This window comes from Ursus arctos, unplaced genomic scaffold (assembly GCF_023065955.2).
Source record: "Ursus arctos isolate Adak ecotype North America unplaced genomic scaffold, UrsArc2.0 scaffold_5, whole genome shotgun sequence".
Taxonomy (NCBI): Eukaryota; Metazoa; Chordata; class Mammalia; order Carnivora; family Ursidae; genus Ursus; species Ursus arctos.
The window spans coordinates 30,938,436-30,962,696 of NW_026623067.1; the positions used below are offsets into that span (position 1 = coordinate 30,938,436).

At 49.7% G+C, this 24,261-nt stretch overlaps 1 protein-coding gene across 5 annotated transcripts in view; it reads left to right on the forward strand.

Moving 5' to 3' along the window:
* Positions 1 to 24,261, forward strand: part of RAD50 (RAD50 double strand break repair protein) — a 212,700-nt gene that overhangs the window by 37,337 nt on the left and 151,102 nt on the right. For 3 of the 5 annotated variants that reach the window (XM_057307423.1, XM_057307426.1, XM_057307422.1), the window contains exon 3: positions 4,231 to 4,271. Coding sequence is in view for 3 of the 5 variants with exons in the window: in XM_057307422.1 (XP_057163405.1) it covers positions 4,231 to 4,271 (41 nt within the window). In the remaining 2 variants the exon portion in view is untranslated. Of the gene's footprint in view, positions 1 to 2,325; positions 2,473 to 4,230; positions 4,272 to 24,261 lie in introns of all 5 variants that reach the window. The other 2 variants (XM_057307421.1, XM_048221235.2) reach the window with 1 other exon arrangement.

The window sequence follows — 24,261 nt, forward strand, 5'->3', positions numbered from 1 at the left end:
GCAAATAGTGAGCAGAGTGGAGGCAAACTAATTCTAGCTAATAAGGGGGATCTGCAGAGCTGCCATGGGGTGTGTGGCTAGAAAGAAGCAACTTTCCAGGGTTTTGGACTGGTGTTTGTTGAACACCAGACACTCCGTTAAGTATTTTACCCATGTTTTATTTAGTGCTCACAACAAGCCTATGAGATAGGTTTTATCATCCCCATTTTATAGATAAGCGAACTGAGGGTTAGAAAGGATCGTGCATTGCCTTGGCGTCGTATTAATTGAGCATCTGCTACATGCGAAGTGTCGCAGATTTAACAGTACACAAAACAGACCCAAGTCCCTTGTATCTGGAGCCCACATTCTGTAGGTGAAGTCACTTGCCCAAACTGAGACTGGAATGTGCCAGAACTGGGACTCAAACCCAATTCTGGTGGCCTCCTGGGCTTGTGCTTTTCCCACCTCACCCCAGAACTCACTGCTTCCCAGGACACTCCTCTCATGCGGGGCACAGACTGCCCCCTGCCAGCCCTCCTGGGGATTCCAGAGCAAGGCTGGGTCAGAGATAGGAGAGGAACTGCCATTTCTGTAGAACCCTCTATGTCCCAAGCTCTCCCTGGCAGCCCTATCCCCAAAAAGGCTGAATGCTTGACTACCTGGATATTTTCCCCAGGGAGGGATGGAAAGGGGGAGCTTCCCCAAGGGGATTTCAAGGGAAGATGGGGGTGCTCTTTATGCTCCCGTCAGAGGGAGACACCCTCTTCCTGGCTCAGGTGGGGAATCCCTTTGGATTTCACTGGGGTTAAGAGTGGGACTTCTTGTTTTCCTATTGTTTCGGCCCTCAAGGGAGAGAACTCAGGACCAGGATGTATCTGAGGATAAAACTAGCCTCTGGCATCTGAGTGAACTCTGGCTCCTTGGTACAAGGCTCAGCTCTGCTCTTCTGCTGTCCTCAGCTTCAGGGTTCTGGATGCCATGAGACCCGCAACACTCCCACTGGGCATTGACGGTTTCCTTGAACCCAATTAAATAATCAGGGATTTGCAAACCTACCCCACTAAGAAAAAAAGATTCAGGATTGTTTATTATAGCATTTACTCCTAGTGGCAGTCACTTGGAAACAATCTAAGTGGCCAATGTTCGGGGAGTAAATAAAATATGGTGAAAGTATTCAGTAGAATACTATGCAGCCATTAAAATCGTCACGTGGAAGAAAATTAAATGGCATCAGAAGAGTGCTTATAATAGATTTAGTCAAAATTTATGACTTTAATACTGTACACAGAACAGAATGGACAACCCAATCTCATTTTTTAAAAAAGATTTATTTATTCCCCCAAGTGTGGGAAGGGGCAGAGGGAGAGAAGCAGACTCCCCACTGAGCGCAGAGCCCGACTGACTCCGACCCCACTGAGGCTGGATTTTGACCCTGAGATCATGACCTGAGCTGAAATCAAGAGTTGACGCTCAATTGACTGAGCCACTCAGGCACCCCAACCTGATCTCATTTTTAAAAACTCTGTGTATATATGCATAGAATAATGTCTACGAGGATGAGTACCAAGTATGAGCAGTAGTCATCTCTGGGTAATAGAAATGTAAGTGATTTTTTTCCTCCTCTCTTCAATATTTTCCAATTCCTTCAGTGAAAATGCATGTTTTTTTGTAATCACGGAGAGAAAAGCCCACAGTATATATTAAAGAGAGAAGAGGAAGAGAATGTCTCCTTTTGGCCCTGTACTTAGCTGACCACAGGCCCCGGCCAGCTCTGGAAGATTTGGAAGCCCGAAAGGCGTGGGGCAGGGGCCGGCGTGCGGAGACCTAGCTGGGCACCAGCTCCCAGACAGGCCACCTGACCACACAGCCTGCTGAGGGAGGCCCCTCCCACACGTTTCTTCCCCTCTCACCCCATCTCACTGTCTTCGCTGCATTTGTGGGCATCTGTCTTTTGGACGATCGTCTCCTCCACAAGGCAGGCTCCATTGCCTATCCTGTTCCCTCTGACTTCCCATCAGGAGAGGGGGCCCAAGTGAGATCTTGGTTTATAAGCAGCAGAGGACATACTCAGCAGCCCCAAGCTCTGGGCATTGACCCTAAAGCTGCAGAGGAGAGTGAGAAAATGGGAACTCCTTCATGGGAGTCTAGAAACAGGCAGATAGCTGGCTCACGGGGCCAGATGCTAGATGAAGGTCAGCCACCTGCAGAACCCGGTCCAGCTTGGACCACAGCTGCCACTGACATGGGGTGTGGAAATGCCAGCTTTGTGAGCCCCGTTTTATGCAGAAGTAAAGTGCAGGTGGAAGCAATTAGTCTGATTATCCCTTCCCCGTTCGCTCCCAGGGCTCCTGCGGCCGCCCTCACTCTGCCCCCAGGCTGATGACTTCAGCTCTTCTCTTTTGAACCTGTTGCAGTCAGGTTGTCATCCCAACTCTTCCACTGAATCTGCCCTTGACCAAGATCACCTGGGACTCCAAGATGCCAAATCTGGTGATTAATTCTTTGTCCTCACGTGACTTGACCTATCACAGTGGATTGCTCCATCCTCCTGAAACCCTTTCTCCTGGTTTCCCTCCTGTTGTACTTGCTACTTCTTCTCAGTCTCCTTTACTGTCTCTCAGTCCTTAGACAGTTTCCCTCCTGACAGTCACCCCTTTGGTGACCTCATCCTGTGTCACTGCTTTAAAGAGCTACACGCTGAGCACTCGCAAATCTTCATGCCTAGCCTGGACCTCTCCCCTGAGCTCATACACCCACCTGCCTACCAGCCTCTCCAGTTGAGTGTCTTAAAGGCATCTCCTACTTAACATGTCCAAAACTAAGTTCCTTGTCTTCCCCCCAATCTCCATCAGCACGGAGATAATGCAAGCCTGATAGGGGCAATTCTAGTCTCCTATTGGCTCGAGCCAAAAATCTCAGAGTCCTATTTGAGTTCTTTATTCCAGATCCACTTCTAATCCAGCAGCGAATCCTGTTGGCTCTGCTTTCTAGAGTCTGACCATATGTCAGTACCTCCGTGCTGCCTCTCTAGTCCAGGCCACCGTCGTCTCTTGCCAGAATTTCTGCAGCAACCTCCTAACTGGTCCTACCTGTGCTCCTCAATTTATTCTCAACACAGCGTCCTGAGTGATATTGGTTTTTTGGGTTTTTTGTTTTGTTTTGTTTTTAAGAGGTGGGGGGAGGGGCAGAGGCAGAGGGAGAGAGAATCGTAAGCAGGCTCCGTGCCCAGCGCAGAGCCTGACTCAGGGCTGGGTCTCACGACCCTGAGATCATGACCTGAGCCGAAATCAAGAGTCGGACGCTTAACCGACGGCCACCCAGGCGCCCCTAGAGTGATATTGTTAAGATGTGAGTCATATCATGTCACTTTTTTGTGTAACACTCTCCAGTGGCTCCCATCTGAGTCAAAGCTCAAGTTCATACAAGGGTCTTGTTTTGGTGCCCTGCATGCTTGGAACCTCACTGCCTCTCTGATCCCCTCTCTTACCTCCCCTTCACTCACTCTGCTGTGGCCACACCACCCTCCCCAGTGATCTTTACCATGTCAAGCAGCCTCTCACCTCTGGGGCTTTGCATATGCTCTTCCCTCCACCTGGAAAGCTTCTTCCCCATTAAATGTCAGGGTTCATGCCCTCATTTCTTTCAGGTCTTTGTTCATAATTCACTTTCCCTGGCCATACTATTTAGAATTTCAGTACTCCTGCCCACCTGCTCCAACACTCCCTTTCCCTTCTCCTGCTTGCATTTTCCTCCAGAACACTTTCCTCTTCTGACTACTGTATATTGTATTTTTTTTCTTTCTCTGGTTGTTGGTCTCCCCTCATAGAATGCAAGCTCCATGAGGGCAGGTCTCTTGTCTACTACTATATCTCCAGAGCCTGAGAACGGTCCCGGCATATAGTTGGTGCTCAGTAAATACCTGATGAATGGCTATATGACGCAAAATACACAAAAGGATGATTTACTGTTTATAAAAGTCCTTGAGACATGGTGGAAAGAGCCCTGGGGTTCCTGCCAGCATAGGAGTGTGAATAGACCGAGCGAGAAAGAAATGCCCCAAGTGGAGAATGTCCGTGTGTGGAAGTCATGGTGCCCCCAACTGACGTGGGCCAGCATGCAGCCAGCTCACACCTCACTGGCTCACCACAGATGAGAGGGGCCCCACTTCACTTCCATCCAGGCCTTTTTTGCCCTAAGGCCTGCCCTCAAGGCTGTGTCTCAATCACTTACTTTCCTTTTCTTCTCCAGGTGCCAGAGTTTGCAGCCTGTTGGAGGAAGACGACATCAAGGTAAGAGAACAATAAGACTGTGTCTAGTTTGGGACTTCCCAACTTACAAGGCCTTGGAAGGTATTCAAGGAAAACCAGAGTGTTGAAAGTGGTGTCAGCTGGATGAAGTGAGGGTCCAGGGGACTCATCTTGACTTCCTGGATAGAGTGTGGGCGCTGGGACAGTGAGGACAGCTCAGTAGTCAGCAGTGGATCCTCAGTGGTGGCTGCAAGGTCTTTAGACCCAAGAAGACTGTGCTTCCCTTGGGAAAACAGGGCAGCCCTTCCCAAGCCAGTCAGCTGTGCCCATTCCTGCTCCGCGTTACTGACCTCCCTCCAGGCCTCTCTCCTTCTTCCCTTGCTCTTCTGCCAGGACTGCTGAAGTCAGGGTGTCCTGGGCATTTTTCCTTTTTTAAAGCAACGATGGTTTGGGTCTAGATCTAGAGAAATAAAGGATGCTTCCTGCATAGGGGTTCTCTGATTCTGTGTTAAATCACTGTCCAAATTTTGAAGAGTGAAAACACTCAGTAAATAATGGATGTGGGGAGTTGTGTACTGATGGGTACTGCTGACGAAATTTGAAAAGAGGCAGTGTTAAAAATGTGTCCAGCCTTGGACCAAGCCATTCCACTTTCTGGAATTTATCCTAGGAAAATAATTACAGTTGTGCAAAGATATGTGTACAAAGATAATTTGTCACTGAGTTGTTTTATAATGAAAGAAAGAAAAAGAAAGAAAAGAAAAGAAAAGAAAGAAAGAAAGAAAGAAAGAAAGAAAGAAAGAAAGAAAAAGAGAGAGGGAGGGAGGAAGGAAAGAAGGAAGAAAGGAAGGAAGGAAAGAAGGAGGGGAGGGAGGAAAGAAAGGATAGGAAAAGAAAAGAGAGGAGAGGAGAGGAAAAGAAAAGGAATGGAGTGGAAAAGAAAAGAGAAAAGAAAAAAGAAAAGGAAAGAAATGAAACATTGGACAGCCCAAGAAAAAGGAACTGGCCCTTTAAAATCTGGCACATCCACACAAGGGCACGTCATGCAGCTGAATGACCTAGGTGTATACTTATTGGCAAGAAAGATGTTTGCATATATTGTTAAGTTTAAAAAAAAAAAGGAAAAAAATGTAGAAAGCTCAGCAAGCATGCAAAGCAAGTGGCCTGGGACTCAGGCTGGAGGGTTGAAATCCAGGTCAGTCTCTTAACCCGTGTGAGAGCTCAGGCAAGTGATGCAATCTCTCTAAGCTTCTACTTCTTGCCAGTAAAATGGGCATAATAACACAGGTCTCGCAGAGTTGCGAGAATTGGTTGGGATTAACACATCTAAAGGCCTCAGCACAGGGTCTGGCCTGTGTTGAGTGCTCAGCAGGTGGTTACCCAGATGAGGTGCAAACCAGTAGTATTTCTACTTGTGTATAAGCCTGGAAACGTTCTGGAAATTCATAGGCAAGTAATGGTTTTATTTGGCTGGTAGAATGGTGGGTGATTTCCAAATTTTTCTTATTTTTGTACAAGGAATACATGTTACTTATTTAATGATGATGCAATTTTTAAAAGGAAGTAACAATTGAAAAGGTTAAAAGAAAAAAAAAAAACCTGCCCTGCATTTGGCAGGCAAGCTGGCTACGCAGCCCCCAGGGGAGGCGGGGGGGATGGGTAGAGGCAGGAAGGGGGGAGGAAGAGGAAGGGCAGTGGGTGAAGGAAAGCACTAGAAGGACTGTTAGGCCTGAGGACTGGTGTCCAAGGAGATGTACCTCAGAGGTAAGGTTCAAGGCCCTACAGGCATGTTCCCCACTCTGGCCCCTCCTGGAGAGCTCTTGTCAGGAGATACGGTGACTCAAGGCCCATCTGTCCCATGAGATGAGGACGAGTGTGTGCCACTACCTCTGGCAGCCGAGCACAGCAGCGGAGGGGCCCTGGGCCTTCAGAAAACCAGCATCTTGTCCAGACCCAGAGTAGGAGAGGCAGGAAGTCCTAGTGAATTCCTCAATTCTTCCAAGGATGACTAGCTCCTCTCTTCTTTGGCTCCCTGGCCGGATCCACACTCAAGAGCAGGGTCTCTCAAGCAAATACACCCTGCTGGGAAGGGGAGCCAGTGACTGGTGACTGTCCAGGGGTTGCTGTGCTGGTTCCCAGGTTCCCATCCCCACCCGCACCCACCAACTGCCTTCACTGGCCAATGATGTCAGGAGAAATTCCTCCATGTTAACGAGGTGCCAATTTATTCAGCGTTCTTGGGGCATGGCTCACCCACTTAAGTGACTTTTGCAAACAATCAAAATCCCATCACATTGTAATTTTTAATTGTACTCATTTTTAAATAATTTCAATTTTATCACATTGATCAAAATACTGCATATGGTTTCTGTATCAACAGTAGAGAGAGGCTCGTAATACAAATCTCCCTTAGCTTCCTCGGTCCCGCTCTCTCTAGAGGTAGCCTCTTTCAACTCTTTCATTAGTTTCTATCTCTGTTTATATTGTTATTTCTTGATTTACCAATTTTAGACATCTGTTGACTTCTTGTGGGAGACAAGAATTGAGCTTCCTACAAAGCCACTTCCAGTTCTTGCCCCATCTCCCAGGAAGAATATAACACAATTTTTGGTTAACCCTGTAGTGAGCGTAGAGGTGTTCTTCACTGCTGAGCTAAGTAGTGTGTTGTGTGTCCTTGAGTTCTGGGGGGAAATATCTTCTATCTTTGATAATTTTCTCCCCTTTATTTTACCTGTTGGACCTACTGGATTTACTCTTCTGATTTTCTTGCGTTTTCTATTTCCCTGACCTTTGCCCTTGGGTTTCCTTTCTTGGGCAACTTTACTTGATTTGATCCTCCAACCCTGCTGCTGATGTTGTTTTAATTTTGGCTTTCATGTTTTTAATATAGAATTATTCATTCTTGTCTTCCATGCCTATTTTCATAATATCACATTCTTGTTTTATGGATATATGCTTGTCCTCTTACCTCTCTAAAGGCATTGTTTATTTATTTATTTTTCTGTCTGTTTTGTTTTAATATTCTTCTGTTCTCCTTAGTATCTTGGTTTCCACCTAGCTGCTTTTTGTGTGTTTGTTTTCTCTCTTTCATGTTGGAGGCTTTCCTCAAATGTCAAATGTCTTGGCTATCTGTTGATACTTGTGAATGAGGCAATAAAAAGCTGAATTAAACTGTAGGGTTGGGGACAACATATCAGCTGGGGCTTTGCTATAGGGAGCAAGCCAGTCTTTTCGTTACAAGCCTCTAAATGGCAGACTCTGTTCTCTAGAGCTAGGTTTCTCGACCTTGGTGCTACTGACATTTTAGTAAATGATTGCTTGTTGTCAGGGGCTCTGGTGCCCTGTAGAATGCTTAGGAGGGTCACTGAACCTCCAGATGCCTTTCCTAGACTTGCGATAACCAAAAATGTCTATAAACATTGCCAGATGTCCCCTGGGGGGCAAGATCACCCCACTGAGAACCAATACTTAAGCCATCTCACTTCTCAAGAGAAGCATTCTGACTCCTTGTTCCCATTACTTATTACTGCATGACAAACCACCCCAGGACTTAGCCGCATAAACAACAGCCATTTTATTATTGTACAAGTCAGGAATTCAGAAAAGGCACAGCTCCGCAATGTCTGGAGCCCAGGTTGGGGTGACTAAATGACCAAAGGCTTGAGTGGTTGGGATTTGGAACAGCTGGAGCCGAAGGATCCACTTTCCAGATGGTTCTTCACTTGGCAGGGAAAGCAGGAAGCCTGGCCTCGGCTGGGACATGGAGTCTCTAGCATCCAGCCCGGTAGTTGGATCTCTTATGTGGTAGCTCAGAGCTCCAGTGTGAATGCCCCAGCCAGCAATATGGGCACTGCCTGGCCTTTTATGGCCTGGTCTTGGAAGTCACATGGCATCACTTGCTACTGTAGTCACAAGGCCCACCCAGAGTCAAGGAAGGAGGCCAACGCCCACTTCTCAATGGAAGATGTGTTAAAAAAATTTGCAGCCATGTTTTAAATTCACCACACTCCAGAACAGGGTAATATATGCCTGGGGCAGGGTGGGGTATGAGGCAGGGAGACCTTGAAGCTCACTGTTCAGCCTTTAGACTTTGCCCTCATCTCCCATTTGCATCCTTGTGTTCATCCACCATCTCCTCTTCTGCGTCCGTCTCTCCTGTTCAGGATCTTTAGTCTCCGGCTGTGTGGTGCAGAGTGTGGGGTAGGATCGAGAAGGAGTTCCCTGGTTCCTTACCCCACTGCCTCCTATGCCTGACGCCCACCGTCATAATCCCTAATTTCCCTGAGGTCTGAGCTCCTCCAGGGCCCTGGGGGTGAAGGGGCTGGCCTCCTGTCAGCATCTCCCTCCACAGGCCCTGGGAGACTAGCTTCCTCCATGCCAGCCATCATTCCTCCGTCTGCTTTCCATCGTGCTGGAGTCCACTCAGACCTCATCCACCCATGTCTCCTTCACTGTTCTCTTTGAACTTAAGGGTTGATACCGTTTTCTTTCTTTTTTTAATTTATTTTTTAAGTTTTTATTTAAATTCCAGTCAGTTCACATACAGTGTGATACTAGTTTCAGGTGTACAACATAGGGACTCAGCACTTCCATACGTCACCCAGTGCTCATCACAACAAGTGCCCTCCTTAATCCCCACCACCTATTTCACCCCTCTCCCCAGTATACCATTTTATTTCCTGACTGGCATTTTACTGGCACTTCAGGAGAGAAAGAAGACGGGGACATGTGAGTAACCTGATGTCTTTAACTTGAAGCCCTGTTGTGCTTGTTTTGGAAGGAGGCCCATCTCTAAATTGTGTTATAATATTCCCTGCCCAGTTAAAGCTCCGTTAAGTAGTGCAGTGACCACATTTAACCCTTCGCTGGCAATTCAGAGTCATCTTTATGAGTGTACATGTTTACCTTGGAATTATGAAGCTAAGTAGAGCAATTTGTCCCTCCATGATGGGGACCGGGATCACTGTGGTAAAATCCCTTAAGCCTTTTTTTACGGTCATCTCTGTCTCGGGCTGCCTCTTGTCCCATTCATTTGTGGTGAGGATGCCACATTACAGCACATTAACTTCCAATCTACTCCTCCTGAGTGACTAAACCGGACGACTGTGCAGGGTATCTCAGCCACTGCCCTACCCCTACCCATTTCCTACCTTTCCTCTCTCTTTCCTGCATTTGACGTTTATGGATTGCATCAACCAGGCTCCATGGCGTCTTACTTCCAGTTGGGTTTGGCCAACTGAAGACCCCTGCGGGAGATTGAGAATAATGGTGGGGTGCTTTAGGGTGCTTTATCCCCCCAGTTACCTCCCTTGCTATGCCTCAGGTCAGCAGGGTCTGTGTTCTTCGCCCTAAAGCCACAACCCATACAGCAGCCCTCTCCTCCAGCTCTGCGTCAGTTCTACTGACCTCTCCCTCGCCCTCCTCCCTTCACGTTGGAGGTAACATCTCCCCCACTGTTGCTGGCTCTAGGGGGCTTCTCTTCCCCTTGTCCTTTCCCTTGGTCCTGCTCACCTTGTACACAGCCCTTAAGCTGTGCTTGGTTACCCGTGCAGCATGCATCTGTTTCCCACTGGGACTCTGACGATACAGAAACTTTTTCTCATTTGCATCTAAAACAAGAATAGTCCCTGAGAGAGATCCTCCCAGTTCTTCGTATGAGCTTTGTGACATCTCTGGACTACACAGGGGCTTTTAAAAATTCACTTTCGAGTTTTTAACTGTAATGCACAATAGAAGGTACTGTATTAGTGACTTCTCCATATGGTGGAATATTACTTACTGGAGTGTTTTGAGGAGGAAAATCAGCCTGTCAATAAAAGGAAACCAAGAGAGAGAATTTATGATGACTTTCAGAAATTATATGACTGACCAGAAAACATCAACAGTTTCAGAAAATGAACAACTACCTTCCTGAGCAACAGATCCTTGTTGGGTCTTTAAGGTGAAGTGTAGGTTTGGGGCACATCCAGGCCGTGTCTGGGTGGGATTCCCCTAGATCTGACATTAGGAGTCCCTTAGGTCAGACCCACTAAGCGTGTGTGTTTCTAGCTCAGTGGCCCCCTTGATGCTTTTGCTCTGAGGAGTATCGTGTACTTGTTCCTTGGATGAGGATAACTTACAGCCCAGAGAGGCCCACAGCCTAGGCCCCGGTCACATCTCACACCCAGGAGGAGCGCCAAGAGCCCAACTGTCCTTCAGCCATTTCTGAGGTCAGCCTGCACGATTCCCCTGCTGGAACCCTCTCTGGGTTCTCTTGTATCCTCGCTCTCCAGGCCTAGTCAGGCCTCAGTTTTTGGTTTAATTTGTGCAGCTCTTTGAAGCACACATACCTCTAGGGAAAAAGTAGAATCAAGTACTCTTCCTGGCCACCCATTTCCTGAAGCACAAAAAGGAAACATTTCATCAGTGCTTTGTAAAGGAGACAACAGGAAGGGGTAGCGGCACTCTGGCTGGCAGGGCTGGCCGCGTGGTATTTCACAGAGGAGGGAGGTGAGATGGCACATGGGTGCGGAGGCCCCAGCCAGGGACAACATGGGCACAGCCCTGGGCACAGTGTCCCATGGGCCACTCTGGCAGAGCCATAAACCCTCAGCCCTCCTGGGCGGGGAGGAAAGGCCTGAGACATCACCCCCATTTCCCAGGGGGGGAGACGGAAGCCAGAGAAGTGGAGTGGCAGCTTCAGTGGAGAGACACACCTGTCTTTACACCCGGCTTCCTTATTCATGCTTCTTTTACTTCTAAGGATTTTTTTTTTTTTTTTTAATTTGGGGAATGGGGACTAGACAGTTGAAGACAGATTTGTTTCTAACCTGGCTACCTTCCATTGATGTAGTCTTTATCGGTTTAGCTTGTCCTCTTCCAGCCCACGCCACTCTGTCCCTCAGCCAAGGGAGCTCAGCCAAGGCCCCCCCAGCGTCCCACCCAGCAGAGTTTCAAGAGGCCCCAGGACCGTTCCTGTTCACTCCCGATCTGTGGACACGATGCCGTGAGGCAGACATGTAGGGACATGGACAGAAGGGGCAGCCTGCAGCTGGATGGTGGAGGGCCCTGGAGGGCTGGGGGAAGCTTCTGAGGAAAGCAGAGTCCTTCCCACAGCAGAAAGTTCATGGTCTGTGCACATGGGGGATGAGGCCCAGGAGGGCAGAACTGCTGTGTAGGGTGTAAGGCCGTGTCTTGTCTTTTCCCGTCCAAGCTGCACATTGTTGACCAGAGTATGCTGGAGGTGGCCATTGCTGGGGTGGCTGCCTCTAACCACAAAGAGAGGAAGGAAGATTCTCAGCCTGGGCACTTGAATCCAGCACACTGCCGTCCTCAGCAAGATGTTGCAAGTTCCTAATCTGGACCCAGAGGCCAGGGAGTTTAGGTGTCATCTGGAACCCAGAGTTGACTGTTACCCACCAACACAGACATCCGCGGGGCCTACACCGCCCCCCCTCCCCCCCGTGTCACATCCTCAGCAGTGCCTCTGGCCTGGGTGATAACCCTGGAAGCCCAGCTGCTGCCCCTCTATAAATGGCCCTGTGGCGCTGTGCCGATAAGCCACTTCTCTGGGGTGGGGCTGGGTCCACCTTGCTGCCATGACACACCATGGCAGACTGATGCAACCAGCTTTCAACAGACACTGCCAGGGAAGAAACACATTACAACAGCGTGCCGCAGACTTCCTCCGCCCGTGCACGAGGCCTGCCCGCCTCAGCAAGGCTGGACCTCTTCCCACCCCAGCATCGCACCCCACCGGGCGGCAAAGGGCCTTTTGTCCTGACCATGAGAAGCCTCTGAGCGGATCTCCTTCTCCCAAGAAATTAAACCACTGGCTTTCCATCCCGGTGGGGCACTGCAGTCATCAAGGATATTTAAAAAAATATCGATGCCTGGACCTCACTCTCACCCCAAAGATACCAACTGAATTGACCTGGATTAAAAAAAAAAAAATCAAAGTGCATATTGAAGGATCACATACATGCAACAACACCCCCACCACAAACCCGAGGTGTAAATCTCAGTGAATTTTCACTCAGTGAACTCCAGTTGCCAGAAGTACCCGGCGTCCAGGTCAAGAAGCAGAACATCACCAATGTCCCCTGGTGCCCCGAAGGGTAACCACCATTCTCACTTCTAATGGTAGAAATGAGTCTTGCCTGTTTTCAAGCTTACTGTTATATAAAGGGAATCCTACAGTGTTTGGGTTTTTGTGTCTGGATTCTTCCCCTCAGCATTGTGTGTGTGAGATTCACGAAGTTGTTTTTGATTGTTGCTGCAGTCCGTTCGTCCTCATTGCTGTAGAGTATTCGCCACATGGATATCGCTGTTGCTGGGTATTTGGGTATTTGGATTGTTGTTTGGGGTCTGGGGTCTGGGGTTGTTATGACTACTACTGAATGAGCATTCCAGCGGTGTCTTTCAGAGCGCATTTGTATGCATGTCTGTTGGGGGCATACTTAGAAGTAGAATTGCTAAGGCAGGTATGGATATGAATGCGTTCAACTCTCGTACCTTATGCCATATGATTTTCCGTGGTGGCTGTACCCGTTTGCACCCTTCCCACAATGTGTGAGAGTGCTGTTGCTTCACGTCTTTGCCAGCAATTGGTGTTTTATATCTTTTTCATGTTAGCCATTCTGGTGGGTGTGTAATGGTATTGCAGTGTGGTTTTAATTTGCATTTCCCTGATGACTAATACAGTTGAGCACCTTTTCGTATGTTTATTAGCCATTTAGATCCCCTCTTTGCAAAGTGCCTGTTGAAGTATTGGGACAGGAGTATTTTTAAGAAGCTCCTTAGGTGGTTCTTATGTGCAGCCAAGGTTGAAAACCATTGAACTAAACCACAAGTTAGTATCTGCTGCTCTGTTTCTCGACGTCCTGCCCTTGAACTCAGAGTATTTTGGAGCTGAGGGAACCTCATGGACCTGGGGAAAGGTAACCGTCACCCCCCTCACCACCAGGATGGGCCTACATAGAAGAAGCAAGAGATTGGAGCTGAACTTTAGGCAGTTGCAACTCTCTGGGAATGTAGCCTGCACTTCAGAAGGGCCCAGAGAGAGCCTGTGGTGTCCACAGCTGCCACAGACATTTCCTGACCACAAAAATGATCCCTTGCTGATCCCCCCCCAGAGCCCCAGGCAATCATGTGGAGGAAGTGGAGGGGCCACATGCCAGGTACTTCCCAGTTTCTAGGCCAGCACGAACAGGACACAGCTCATGTGGGGGTTGTGGTCACCCTTGGGACAGGGGAACATGTGTTACAGGGGCCTGGGTGGGGCTGAGGGAGGCCTGCCATCTGTGGCCTTTCTCCTGGGTGAAAGGGCAGCCAGTGAGGCTCTCCCACATGGGTCCAAGCCTGGCCAGGTCTTGAGTTCCACGTGTTTGCATAGAGGTCCCCGTTGTTGTTTCTCTCACCTATATTGGTCTCCTCTGTCTTCTGTTCCCCACCATGGGGGCCCTGCTCCAGGATCTTCCTTGGCTACCCCACCCCTATGGGACCCCTCACTCACCCTGCTGAGCTTAGAGTGGGACCATGCAGTGGGGCTCCTGGCTGCACACTGCTTTGTACTGGGTCCGTGCTGCATCATGTGGTTCATCCCATCCCCCACTCTGGACTGCACTCTCACACCGGGGACTGCTGAGCACCTGTCTGTGCTCCCCAACAGTGGGTAGAATGGCATTTGATAACTCAGTGACAACAACCTCCAACTTGAAAAGGAAGATGCGGTCAAAATACAGACCACACACACCGAGTCAGCGTTTTCTTTCCCTCAGACTGGAGCTGTGCAGGTGTCAAGCAGAGCTGCCCTTAGTGGGCTCCCTGTTGGCACATGTGCCCCACGTCTGGTAGGTGAGCAGCTCTGTGCAGTGAGTCCGGAGTGGGACCACCAGCAGGGGACTAGGATCCCAGTGCCTGGCTGGGTGTGCAGAAAGGCCCTTTAGGCAGAGGGGCTCCCAACACCCGGATGGAATTCACCATGGTGTCCAGAGCTCAGGAAGCAGGGCGACAGCTTCGTCAGTGCCCGTCCACCTGCTCTTTGGAAAGAGCATGGTCCACCTTCTGTTGACTGAAGTCCTGCCAGCAATGTGGCATGAGATGGAGGCACGTGGGCAGAGTTGACGTTTGGAAGACTGGTGAGCACAGAACCAACTCTGGGCTCCCCATTGTGCCATGTTCCATGGATTTGGGCCCATCTTGGAAACTGCTCTGGACCTGGAACCTTTCGTGTCTGGTGGTCTAAGTACAGATGTCGGTGTTCTCTTGATTGGCACAAATGGTAGCCTGCACCAGCCAGCGACCAGAGTGCATCTGAAGCCTGGGGTGGTAACGGGGAGAACGCTCCCTGTGGCAGTGCTCGAGGGTGCCAGGTGCTTCACATCCTTGCCAACAACTGGCATGTTCTGTCTTCGGCCATCCGAGTCTCATAAAAAGAGAGACCCCTCTCCTTCCCCTGAGTGTGCATCCCAGCCTCTCCCCTTTCACCAGGGCCCCCTCCCAGCAATCTTGCCCTTCAGTTCTTTCAAACCTGAGTGTGCACACGCTCCTCTACTGGCTGCCATGGTGCAGCGTTTGACATGCTCCCGCCAACGTTGTCTGTGTCATGCTTCCCTCTCCTTCCCGTGCAGTCCAGCCATGCTGTCTGCCTCTCACAGCCAAGACTCTGGGAGCAGACAGCATCTCTCTCCACCTCCAACTCAGTTTTACCCCTGCCTGTGCTGGGCACAGTAGGGTTCAACAGTGAACAAGACCCCCTGGTCCGGCTCTCATGAAGCTTCCAGCTGAGGAGGGAAGACAGACATAAAGTATTAACAAGGGCTTATGTAATGGCAGTGGTGATAAGCACTGCCATAGCCCGCCAGCACGGACCACATCCTCTCTGCACTTGAGCACCATGTCACCACATCTTGCAACCTTCCCAACACTGCATCGCGCAACAGGGTGGCCCTTTTGTCCCAGAACAGCCTTGGTTATAATTGCTCTGCGCAGAGGATGAAATCCAAGGGCAGAACCCAGATCACACTCCCTTTAGAATCCCTTGCCCAGCACAGAGCCCAGAGCACTCATCGGAGGTGCTTAGATGAATGTAAACTCTTGCCAAGACTGAGCCAGAGTGTGTGAATGTCTGTGCGGGCTGAGAATCATTGCTTGCTTGCTTTTTTTTTTTTTTATAGACTTTTGTTTCTTTTTATCATGATGGAAGTAATTTGGATTAGGTCATAACACTGTGAATTTACTTAAGAATACTGAACGGTACACTTACAAATGGTTAAGATGGTAAAATTTATGTTGTGTGTATCTTACCACACTTTAAAAGAATACAAAGAATGCAAAGAACAAGTACAGACAAGGGGAATAAGGGAGAAAGGTCCATATTATCAAGAAATTAAGGACAAAGGCTTTGATTCAGGATTTGATTCAGACAGAATTGAATTAAAAAAATAAGTAATTTGGATTAGGGAAACGCATATCAAAACCATAATGAGATACAACTTCAGACCCTTTAGGATGGCTATTATCAAAAAAATAGAAAAAAAGTATTGGCAAGGTGTGGAGAAATTAGAACTCAGTGCATTGCTGGTGGAAATGTAAAATGGTGTAGTTGCTGTGGAAAATGTCATGGTGTTTCCTGAAAAAAATTAAACATAGAGGGGTGCCTGGCTGGCTCCACTGGTTAAGTGTCTGCCTTTGGGTCAGGTCATGATCCCAGGGTTCTAGGATCGAGCCCCATGTCGGGCTCCCTGCTCAGCGGGGAGTCTGCTTCTCCCTCTCCCTCTCCCTCTGCCTGTCGCTCCCCCTGCCTGTGTTCTCTCACTTGCTCTTTCTCTCTCTCTCTCTAATAAATAAATAAAATCTTTAAAAAAAAATTAAACATAGAATTACCAGCAATTCCAATTCTAGATATATACCCAAAGAATTGAAAGCAGGAACTCAGAGGTATTTTTATACTCATGTTCATATAAGCATTATTCACAAAAGCCATCCAAATGCCCACTGACAGACGAGTGGATAAACAAAATAGTATATACACAAAATGGAATATTACTCACTCTTAAAAAGGAATGAAATTCTCCCACATGGTACGGCACAGATGAACCTTGAAAATATTATGCTAAGAAGTGAAATAAGCTGGACACAAAAGGACAAATATTGTGTTGTCCCTCATTTATATGAGGTAGCTAGAGTAGTCAAATCCATAGAAATAGGAAGTAAAATGATGGCAGTCAGCACTGGTGGTTGGAGGGGAAGAGGGAATTAGTTTAATGAGTTTGGTGTTTATGCTGAGGAGGACAAAAGAATATTGGAGCTGGTTGGTAGTGATGGCCGCATGACAATGTGAATGTACTTATCACCATTAAATTGCACACTTAACAATGGTTGAAATGGGGGCTCAGTTGGAGGAGCATGTGACTCTTGATCTCGGGATTATGAGTTCAAGCCCCACCATGGGTGTAGAGATTATTTAAATAAATAAAACTTTTTAAAATTAATTAATTTATTTATTTTTAAAGATTTTATTTATTTGAGAGAGAGAGAGAAAGAGCAGAGGAAAGGGCAGACAGAGAGGGACAAGCAGATCTCCGCTGAGCAGGGAGCCTGACACCTGATCCTTGGCTCGATCTCATGACCCTGGGATCATGACCTGAGCCGAAGGCAGACACTTAACCGACTGAGCCACCCAGGAGCCCCATAAATAAAATGTTTTAAAAAACGGTTAAAATGGTCAATTTTATATATGCATGTTTTACCACATTTTTTTTTAATGTGGGTGGGGGCGCCTGGGTGGCTCAGTAGTTAAGCGTCTGCCTTCGGCCCAGGGTGTGATCCCAGGGTCCTGGGATCGAGCCGCGCATCGGGCTCCCTGCTCCCTGGGAGCCTGCTTCTTCCTCTCCCACTCCCCCTGCTTGTGTTCTCTCTCTCACTGGCTGTCTCTCTCTCTCTCTGTCAAATAAATAAATAAAATCTTAAAAAATCAAAATAAAAAAAATAAAGTAATTTGGGTATATTATGAACATTTTAGAAACTGTTGGTAAGCACAAGGGGAAAATTTTAAATCTTAACCAGCTAGAGACAGCCACTGTTAAAATTGAAGTATATACTTTTCTATTCCTCTCTTTCCTTTCTCTCTCTCTCTAAAAAAAAAAAGCGTGTATATATCTATTTATCTATCTTTGGAGACCACATTCAACCTGTGAGAAGTCTCTTTCTCACATGCATCTCTCACCTGTTCCCACTGATGCTGCTTCCTCCCTTTGCACCACCCTGGACAAGTCTATCCCTGTTCTGGACATCAGTTCTTGGAATAATTTCTCACACCGATTTCAGCCCCCTGCACCTCTAGGCCGACACGTCTCTGAAATGCCCATTTCCTCTGTGTTCCTAAAAACAGGGTACCAGAGTGGGACCAGTCATGTGTTGGGAAGGGTCGGAGAGAACAGCAAGTGCCTCTCCCCCCTTCTCAGCTTCCACACATCTTAGACAGGTCCACGTGAGCACGTTGGTTTCTTGTACAGTGCACTTGTTGCAAGTCCTGCAAAAGCCACTGGCTGCGAAACCCCCGAGTCTGCTGGTCCAGGCTGCACTTGCCCAGGCCGCTGTGCTCTGCCTTGTTCTTGCTTCTTGAACCTGGTGCTGGGCCTCACATTATCCCCGTTGATTCTAGCCCATAGATCTGACTTCTGCAGCCTGCCAGGAGCCTGTAACCTCGTGCCCCAAAGAGCACATCCTCCCTCTCCACTGTGAGGGAGTTGCAAGAGGAGTGAGGGCCCCACAGCCTCTGACCCCGGCTGGGCCCTGCGGAGGAGCAGCTGCTTCCTCTCTTCCTCCCGTGAGAAGTGGGCCTCCTCTCCATCCCAGGCACCACTGTGCCCTGCAGAGCTCTAAGTCAGCAGGAATGAACGAAGCTATCAGAAAGAGGGGCTCCCTCCACTATGTGGGCTAGTGGGTGGGCCGTGGTGGCTGCCCTGCTTCCACTGCCATCAGCCTGGCCCCAGAGCCATATCACAGCAGTCCCATCCTGTGGCTATGCCCCCAGACCCCCACATTTGGGCCCAGCTGCAGCCTCCTTCCCTACCTTTGCCACCTGGTCTAGGAGCACAGGCTTGGCCAGCTTCATCAGCAGTGAAAAATGAAGCAAGAGGCCCCAGCCACTCAGGTGACTGAAGTTCATGTCTGTACCCCCTGATTAGAGATGGTTGGTGACTTCATTTGCCTCCAAATCCAGCCACAGACATAAGACCCTTCTCTCTTTGCTTTGAGGCTTCCACGGAAGGGTTTATTTAAGGTTTCAACCGGGATCTTTACAGCCCAGTCCTGAGAAGATTATCTTTTTATTGCGACTTTGATTAATGATTGATCAGAAACTGATACTAGAAACACTGAAGAACAAATTTGCCCTAGAGATTAGGAAAGGTCTACATCTGCCAGGCTTGGGGAGCTTACCACCTGCTCCCTCCAAGGTCAGACCAGGGCAAGGGTACATTAGAAGGCCCACCTCACATACAGTCACACACATGCACACAGACACAGACACTCAGGGCAAAAACAAAAACAAAAAAAAAGATGTAAATGTCCTTACAGCCTTTTTGGAATTAAATAGGCTATAAATTGCAAATAAATGAAGCAAAGGACAGAACGAAAGAGCCTAAAGGGTCTTAATAGAATTTTTCTTGCTTGCTTCATTTCTATTAATGCCTATTACAAATTACCATCTTCAAGAGCAACTTGGAATGTGGGGAAGGGAGGAGCTTGTGTGAAGACCATAGCCGGGGCAACCATCTAGTTGCTATAGACCTCTAGTCCTAGAACACTGACATCTGAAATGTGCTCACCACCAGCTAGGGAAGGGGAGGAGAGGCTGAACCAAGTTTCACAAGCGCTCCCCACAAGAAGAGCCTTGGAGAGGGAATGGGCTGCACCTCCGCTCTGCTGTGGCTGTTCTTATGGTCTCTGAGGCTGTGACTGCCTCATGGGGTCCCCAGGCCACAGCAGAACCACTGAAGGGCCCAACCTCCCACCTCGGAGACAGGGGAGCCAGGCATCTGAATTTTAACAACCCCCTGTACAGGGGATTCGGCCAGTCCCCACCCTCCGGCGGCCCCAGGGAGCAGGTGCTGGCAGGAACCCTTTTCTTGCCCCCCTCAGCTCCCTTGGGGTGCCCTGGGGCATGGGGAGTGGAGCTGCTTCTAAACGGAAACTGGAAAATGAAACTGGAAATCACGGCCTCGCCACCCTGAGTGCCGGGGTTTCTTTTCCACAGGGAGAGTCCCCGATGGGGGAGAAGCATGTTTAGTGAAGGCAACAACGAGGGTGTTCCGGAAGCTGCCGGGCAGCAGGCACAGCAGCGCACACCGCCTTGGCAGCCTGTGGGCCGGGTGGCGCCAGCGCAGGGAGGGCCGCGGCCCGTCACAGGCTTCCTCTGGAGCCGGCAGGTTGGCCTCAGCCCTTCTAGGGTTTCCCTGCTAGGAAAAGGTAATTTCACGATTTATGTTGAAAACCTCTGTTCAGAGGTGCTTTAGGAAGGACCCTGGCTCTTGGTTAATCTGAAAATGTTTCATTCTGAAACCGTTTCTCAGAATTAAACATGTCATACCAGCAGCTTCTTGCCCTAGTGGCTTCCTTCACCCCCGTGGCCTGCCAGGGCTCCCCCACATGCACAGCACAGGAACTTGATGAGGAATGGAGCTGAGGATCAGAGATGCAGATCCCTAGTCCCCCTCCCTCGCATCATCCCCAACACTAGAAGTAGCTGCCCCGCAAAGACACTGGCCAGGGGCAACTTCGATGACCCCTGAGTGGCTTTCACAGCAGCAGGTTTCCTCAAGGGACCGACTGCGGGAGAGGAGGGCTGTGGGATGGGAGCCAAGAATCACTCCACACCATCCCCGTTCCTCCACATCCCTCACCTCAGGGGATGGCTGCCCTAATCCCCAGTCCCACACACTCCTTCCTCTATTAAGACCCTGGGGCCCCTGGGTGGCTTAGTCGGTGAAGCGTCTGCCTTCCGCTTGGGTCATGATCCCAGAGTCCTGGGATCAAGAACCACGTCGGGCTCCCTGCTCAGCGAGGAGCCTGCTTCTCCATCTCCAGCTCCCCCCGCCCCCGCTTGTGCTCTCTGTCACTATCTTTGTCTCTCTCTCTCAAATAAATAAATAAAATCTTTAAAAAAAAAAAAAAAAAACAAGAAAAAGACCCCGAAGTTGTGCCCTCTCCTAGAGCCCGTACTGTTCAGCTGTCTTTGCGACTGTTTGCCCAAAGTCTGTCTCCCTTACCGGAACTAAACTCTGCCGGGCCTGGAATGTGGTCTGTATCACTCACTGTTGTGTCCTCGGTGCCTGGGACAGTGCCTGACACATGGGAGGTGCACACAGAGGTGTGTTCCATGCATGGGGGCAGCCTGAAGAAGCCTAGGAATGGACAGGGCTCCAGGGAAGGGTCCGCACCGGCATTCCTCAGGGTCCAGACTCCACCCCAGCCCGTCAGAGTGCCATCAGCTGTGGATGCTATGAGCAGATGTCCCAGCTCTGCTGCCCATGGTCCCCAGACCCCAGTCCGTGGAACGCGTTGACAGTCCTGATGTGTGCGGGAGGTGTCTGCGCACCGCGGGCAGGGCCATCTCCTGCGGCACCTCCTCCAAAGGGCCTGGCAGGTGGACTTGCGTAGCCTCTTCCAGAGAGGCCGGGACACTTGGCTCCCTCGGCTACCCAAAAAAGAAAGGCCACTTTTAGCCTGAGCGTTAGGAGGTGGGAGTGGGGGCAGATGCAGGATGCCGGTGGACAGCCCTCGGGGAGTAGACGTGGACAGGGGCAGCAGCTCTGACTTCAGGCCGCACGCCCTTTCAGCCCTCTCGGCCTCACTTTCTCACCTGTAAGTGGGATCTGTTCTTGCACGTGTGCTTTGAAAAGCAATATAACAGAAGATAGTAGGGTAGACTTTGGAATTGAGCGCTCTGGGATAAAATCCCAGCCCTTTCTTTCACAAGCTATGTGACCTTGAGCCAATTACCGAATCCCCCTTTGCCTTTTTTTTTTTTTTTTTTTCTCTCCTGTAAAGTGGAAGCAAGGGGAGTGGATCCTATGAGTCACGACATGATCCTGACACGTGGTGGGCTCAGTCATCACTATTATTACCTTAGCCAGTCTTATGAGGATCCAACAAGATGACATATGTGAGCATGGGTCCTCTAGACTCAAAGGTGCTGTACAAATAGGGGGAAAGAGTATTGTTTTGGAAATACTGAAGGCACAGCTCCTCTCCCACATTTGTCTGGGGGTGGGGCAACAGTTTCCCTTATTTAATGTTAGACTAGAGATGCACAAAAGGGAGGTGAAAAACAGAAACCGCCAACCGTTTGAACTGTAGGCTGCGCCAAAGCAGTGTGGCCGGTGCAGATGGTGAGGGCCCGGGCAGGCCCACTTCCTCCCTGCGTGCCCCGGGTCTTCCTCATACCAGCCGCTTCCCAAAGCTGCAGGAAGTGGGGCCAGGAACTCTTCAGGGTGTGTGCAGGGAGGCCTGGGCGGGGGTCGGCAGCCGCTGGGGTGAAAACAGAGAACTTCGAGGTTCTGGGTGGGTCCTGGGGCCCCTGGGGCCGTAGCCCCTGCCCTCTCTCTGCCCAGCATGGGTTTGTAGCAGACGCTTCTCTCTCGAGCTTGCAAGCGATTGTACAAGAGGCGTCCAACCCGTGACAGGCAGGCTGGAGAGGAGAGCGGAATCTTTTCTCAAAGGAAATGCAGTTGTGGTTTGGAGACGTTCATTTCACATCTGTGGTTGGCGTTTCCCAGGGTTCTAAGAGGTGAAGGCAGGGTCAGCCCCATGTCGCCAAATAAGGTTCACCAGTGACCTTAGCAACAGGCTTTGCTGCCCATTGGCTGCCACAGCCTCCGCCTGCCAGTGCAGCCTCGCAGTGGCCAGCACCGAAGCTGGACCCAAGCTTCCACATGTTCATCCAGCTGCTCCCTGTCAGAAGTCAGTGCCCTTTGAAGCAGCCACACGTAGGTGGAAAGCTCTGGGCAAAGGTGCCTGGGTGCCTGTGTTTCAGAGTCCACGCCGCCAGCACTCCACAGGCCGTTCGCACACAGCCCTGGATCAGCTCCCGCAGCTTGGTGGCCTGGTCCCCGCTGGCCAGGAGGAGCCGTTCCCTTCCCGTCCCTCCCCACTTCATGTGCCGGCTATCAGTCTTGGGAACTCCACAGGTCCCGTCCCACAGTCCTTCTCACGCCTCCTTTGTACCAGCACTCTGCTTAGCTCCTTCTTCACATCATCTCTTAACTCAGTAACCCAGTGAGTTAGTTAGCCCCGTACTACAGATGGGGAAACTAAGACCAAAGGAAGCCAGCTCACTGGCCCCAGACTGCATCAGTAAGTAGGGAAGCCACGAGTTAAACCCAATTTACACAGACCCAGATCCCACACTGTGAACCGCTGTACTGTATTGCCCGTCACTCAATGCCTCTGTGTCTCAGTGCCTTCATCTGTGATGTGGGGACGGGGACGGGTACCTCACAGTGTTGGTGCACAGTGAAGGCTGCGTGGAGTGACCGACGTGCAGGAATCTAAGGCAAAGTGCACTTTGTTAGGCAGTTCACCTTGGCACCCGTGGGCTTGGCGCCTGCGAGGGCTGCTACACAGGCAGCTTGCATGTTCCTCTCCCACGGGCTGTGCTGCTGAAACACTGAGGTTTGTGAACCGGACTTCTCTGTGGCCCTCGTATTTGGTTTCCACTTCCTCATTCTCAGCCTCCTCCCACCCCCACAACTGCATCACTGAGGTAGGGAGGCCGGAGCGGAGCCTGCTGCCAAGGGGCCCCGACCTGTGGGTAGCGGAGGGCACAGGATGCCTGGCTGGGCTGGAGGGGACGAGATTCTGAGGACGGAAGGTGGGCTGATCAAGCTGCAAGGGCAGGCATACCTCATTTCCTCTACCCCAGACAATGCTGGGGTGTGACAGCACTATTTCCCTGAGAAACGTTTTCAGAATTAAAAAGTACATCTGGTGATCGAGTAAAGAAGAAGATACACACACCCTGTAACCCAGCAGCTCTACTCCTCAGAATCCGCTCTGACCAAACTCTTACCCACCATGTGCATGAGAATGTCTGCACAACACCAGGAAGGGTCCAAATGTCCATCAGCATTTGAGAATACACAGAAATTGAGCAACATTCCTGCAGAGAAAATGAATGAACTACAGTGACTTGCAATAGCTATATTATTAGATAATACTGTAATAATGAATAACTCTCATCAGCATAATATTGAGTAAAACACACAAAAGAACACGTTACAGAGTCATTCCTTTCAGGAAAAGTTTAACCACTGGCAAAGCTGGACTATATTGTTGAAGGATACATGCAGAAGAGGTAAAACTATAAAAAGCACAGATATTACTGTCACAAAAGTGAATTTAGACATGACCACAGGGGAGGGTGGGGGTCATGATGAGGAAGGGCCCACAGCAGTCTGGGAGGGGGTTGGCATTGTTTCTTCCCTTGACCTGGTGGCGGTCATTATATTTTTATATTTTATTAAACTGAACATATTAAAAACACTGAACTTACGTGCTGTGCATTTTTCTGCGTAATTATTGTTTCTCAGTGAGAAATAAAGGTATATGTATGTCAGTTCCAGCCCCGAACAATGCAGTGAGGGGACAGGGCAGTGAGTGGAGGCCACACCGCGCGAGCCTCGCTCGGATCAGCTCCTCGGGAGTGCCACACTGGTTGCTGAATTGTAACTCTTGCTGCAGACTGAGGGGCTTTGTCAGGGGTGGAAGATAAAGACTGGTATGCAGTGTAGGATTGGAGGACATCCTTTGACATGTCACTGCCGCTGGGGAAGGTCAACCAGTGGTTCCTGACTTTGTCGCCTTAGGGGGTTGGCATTTCCTAAGGTTGTCACCTGATTTATTCATCCTTATTTTTCTAGACTGGAATAGGCCAGGGACGATGCAGTCAGTCCATGTTTGTTGTGTGAGCAAGTGTGTAGAGTATATGCTGTGGAAAGTAAGGCCTCATTGGGTCTCAGAAAGGGCGGCCGGCAGGCTCCCTGCTTCT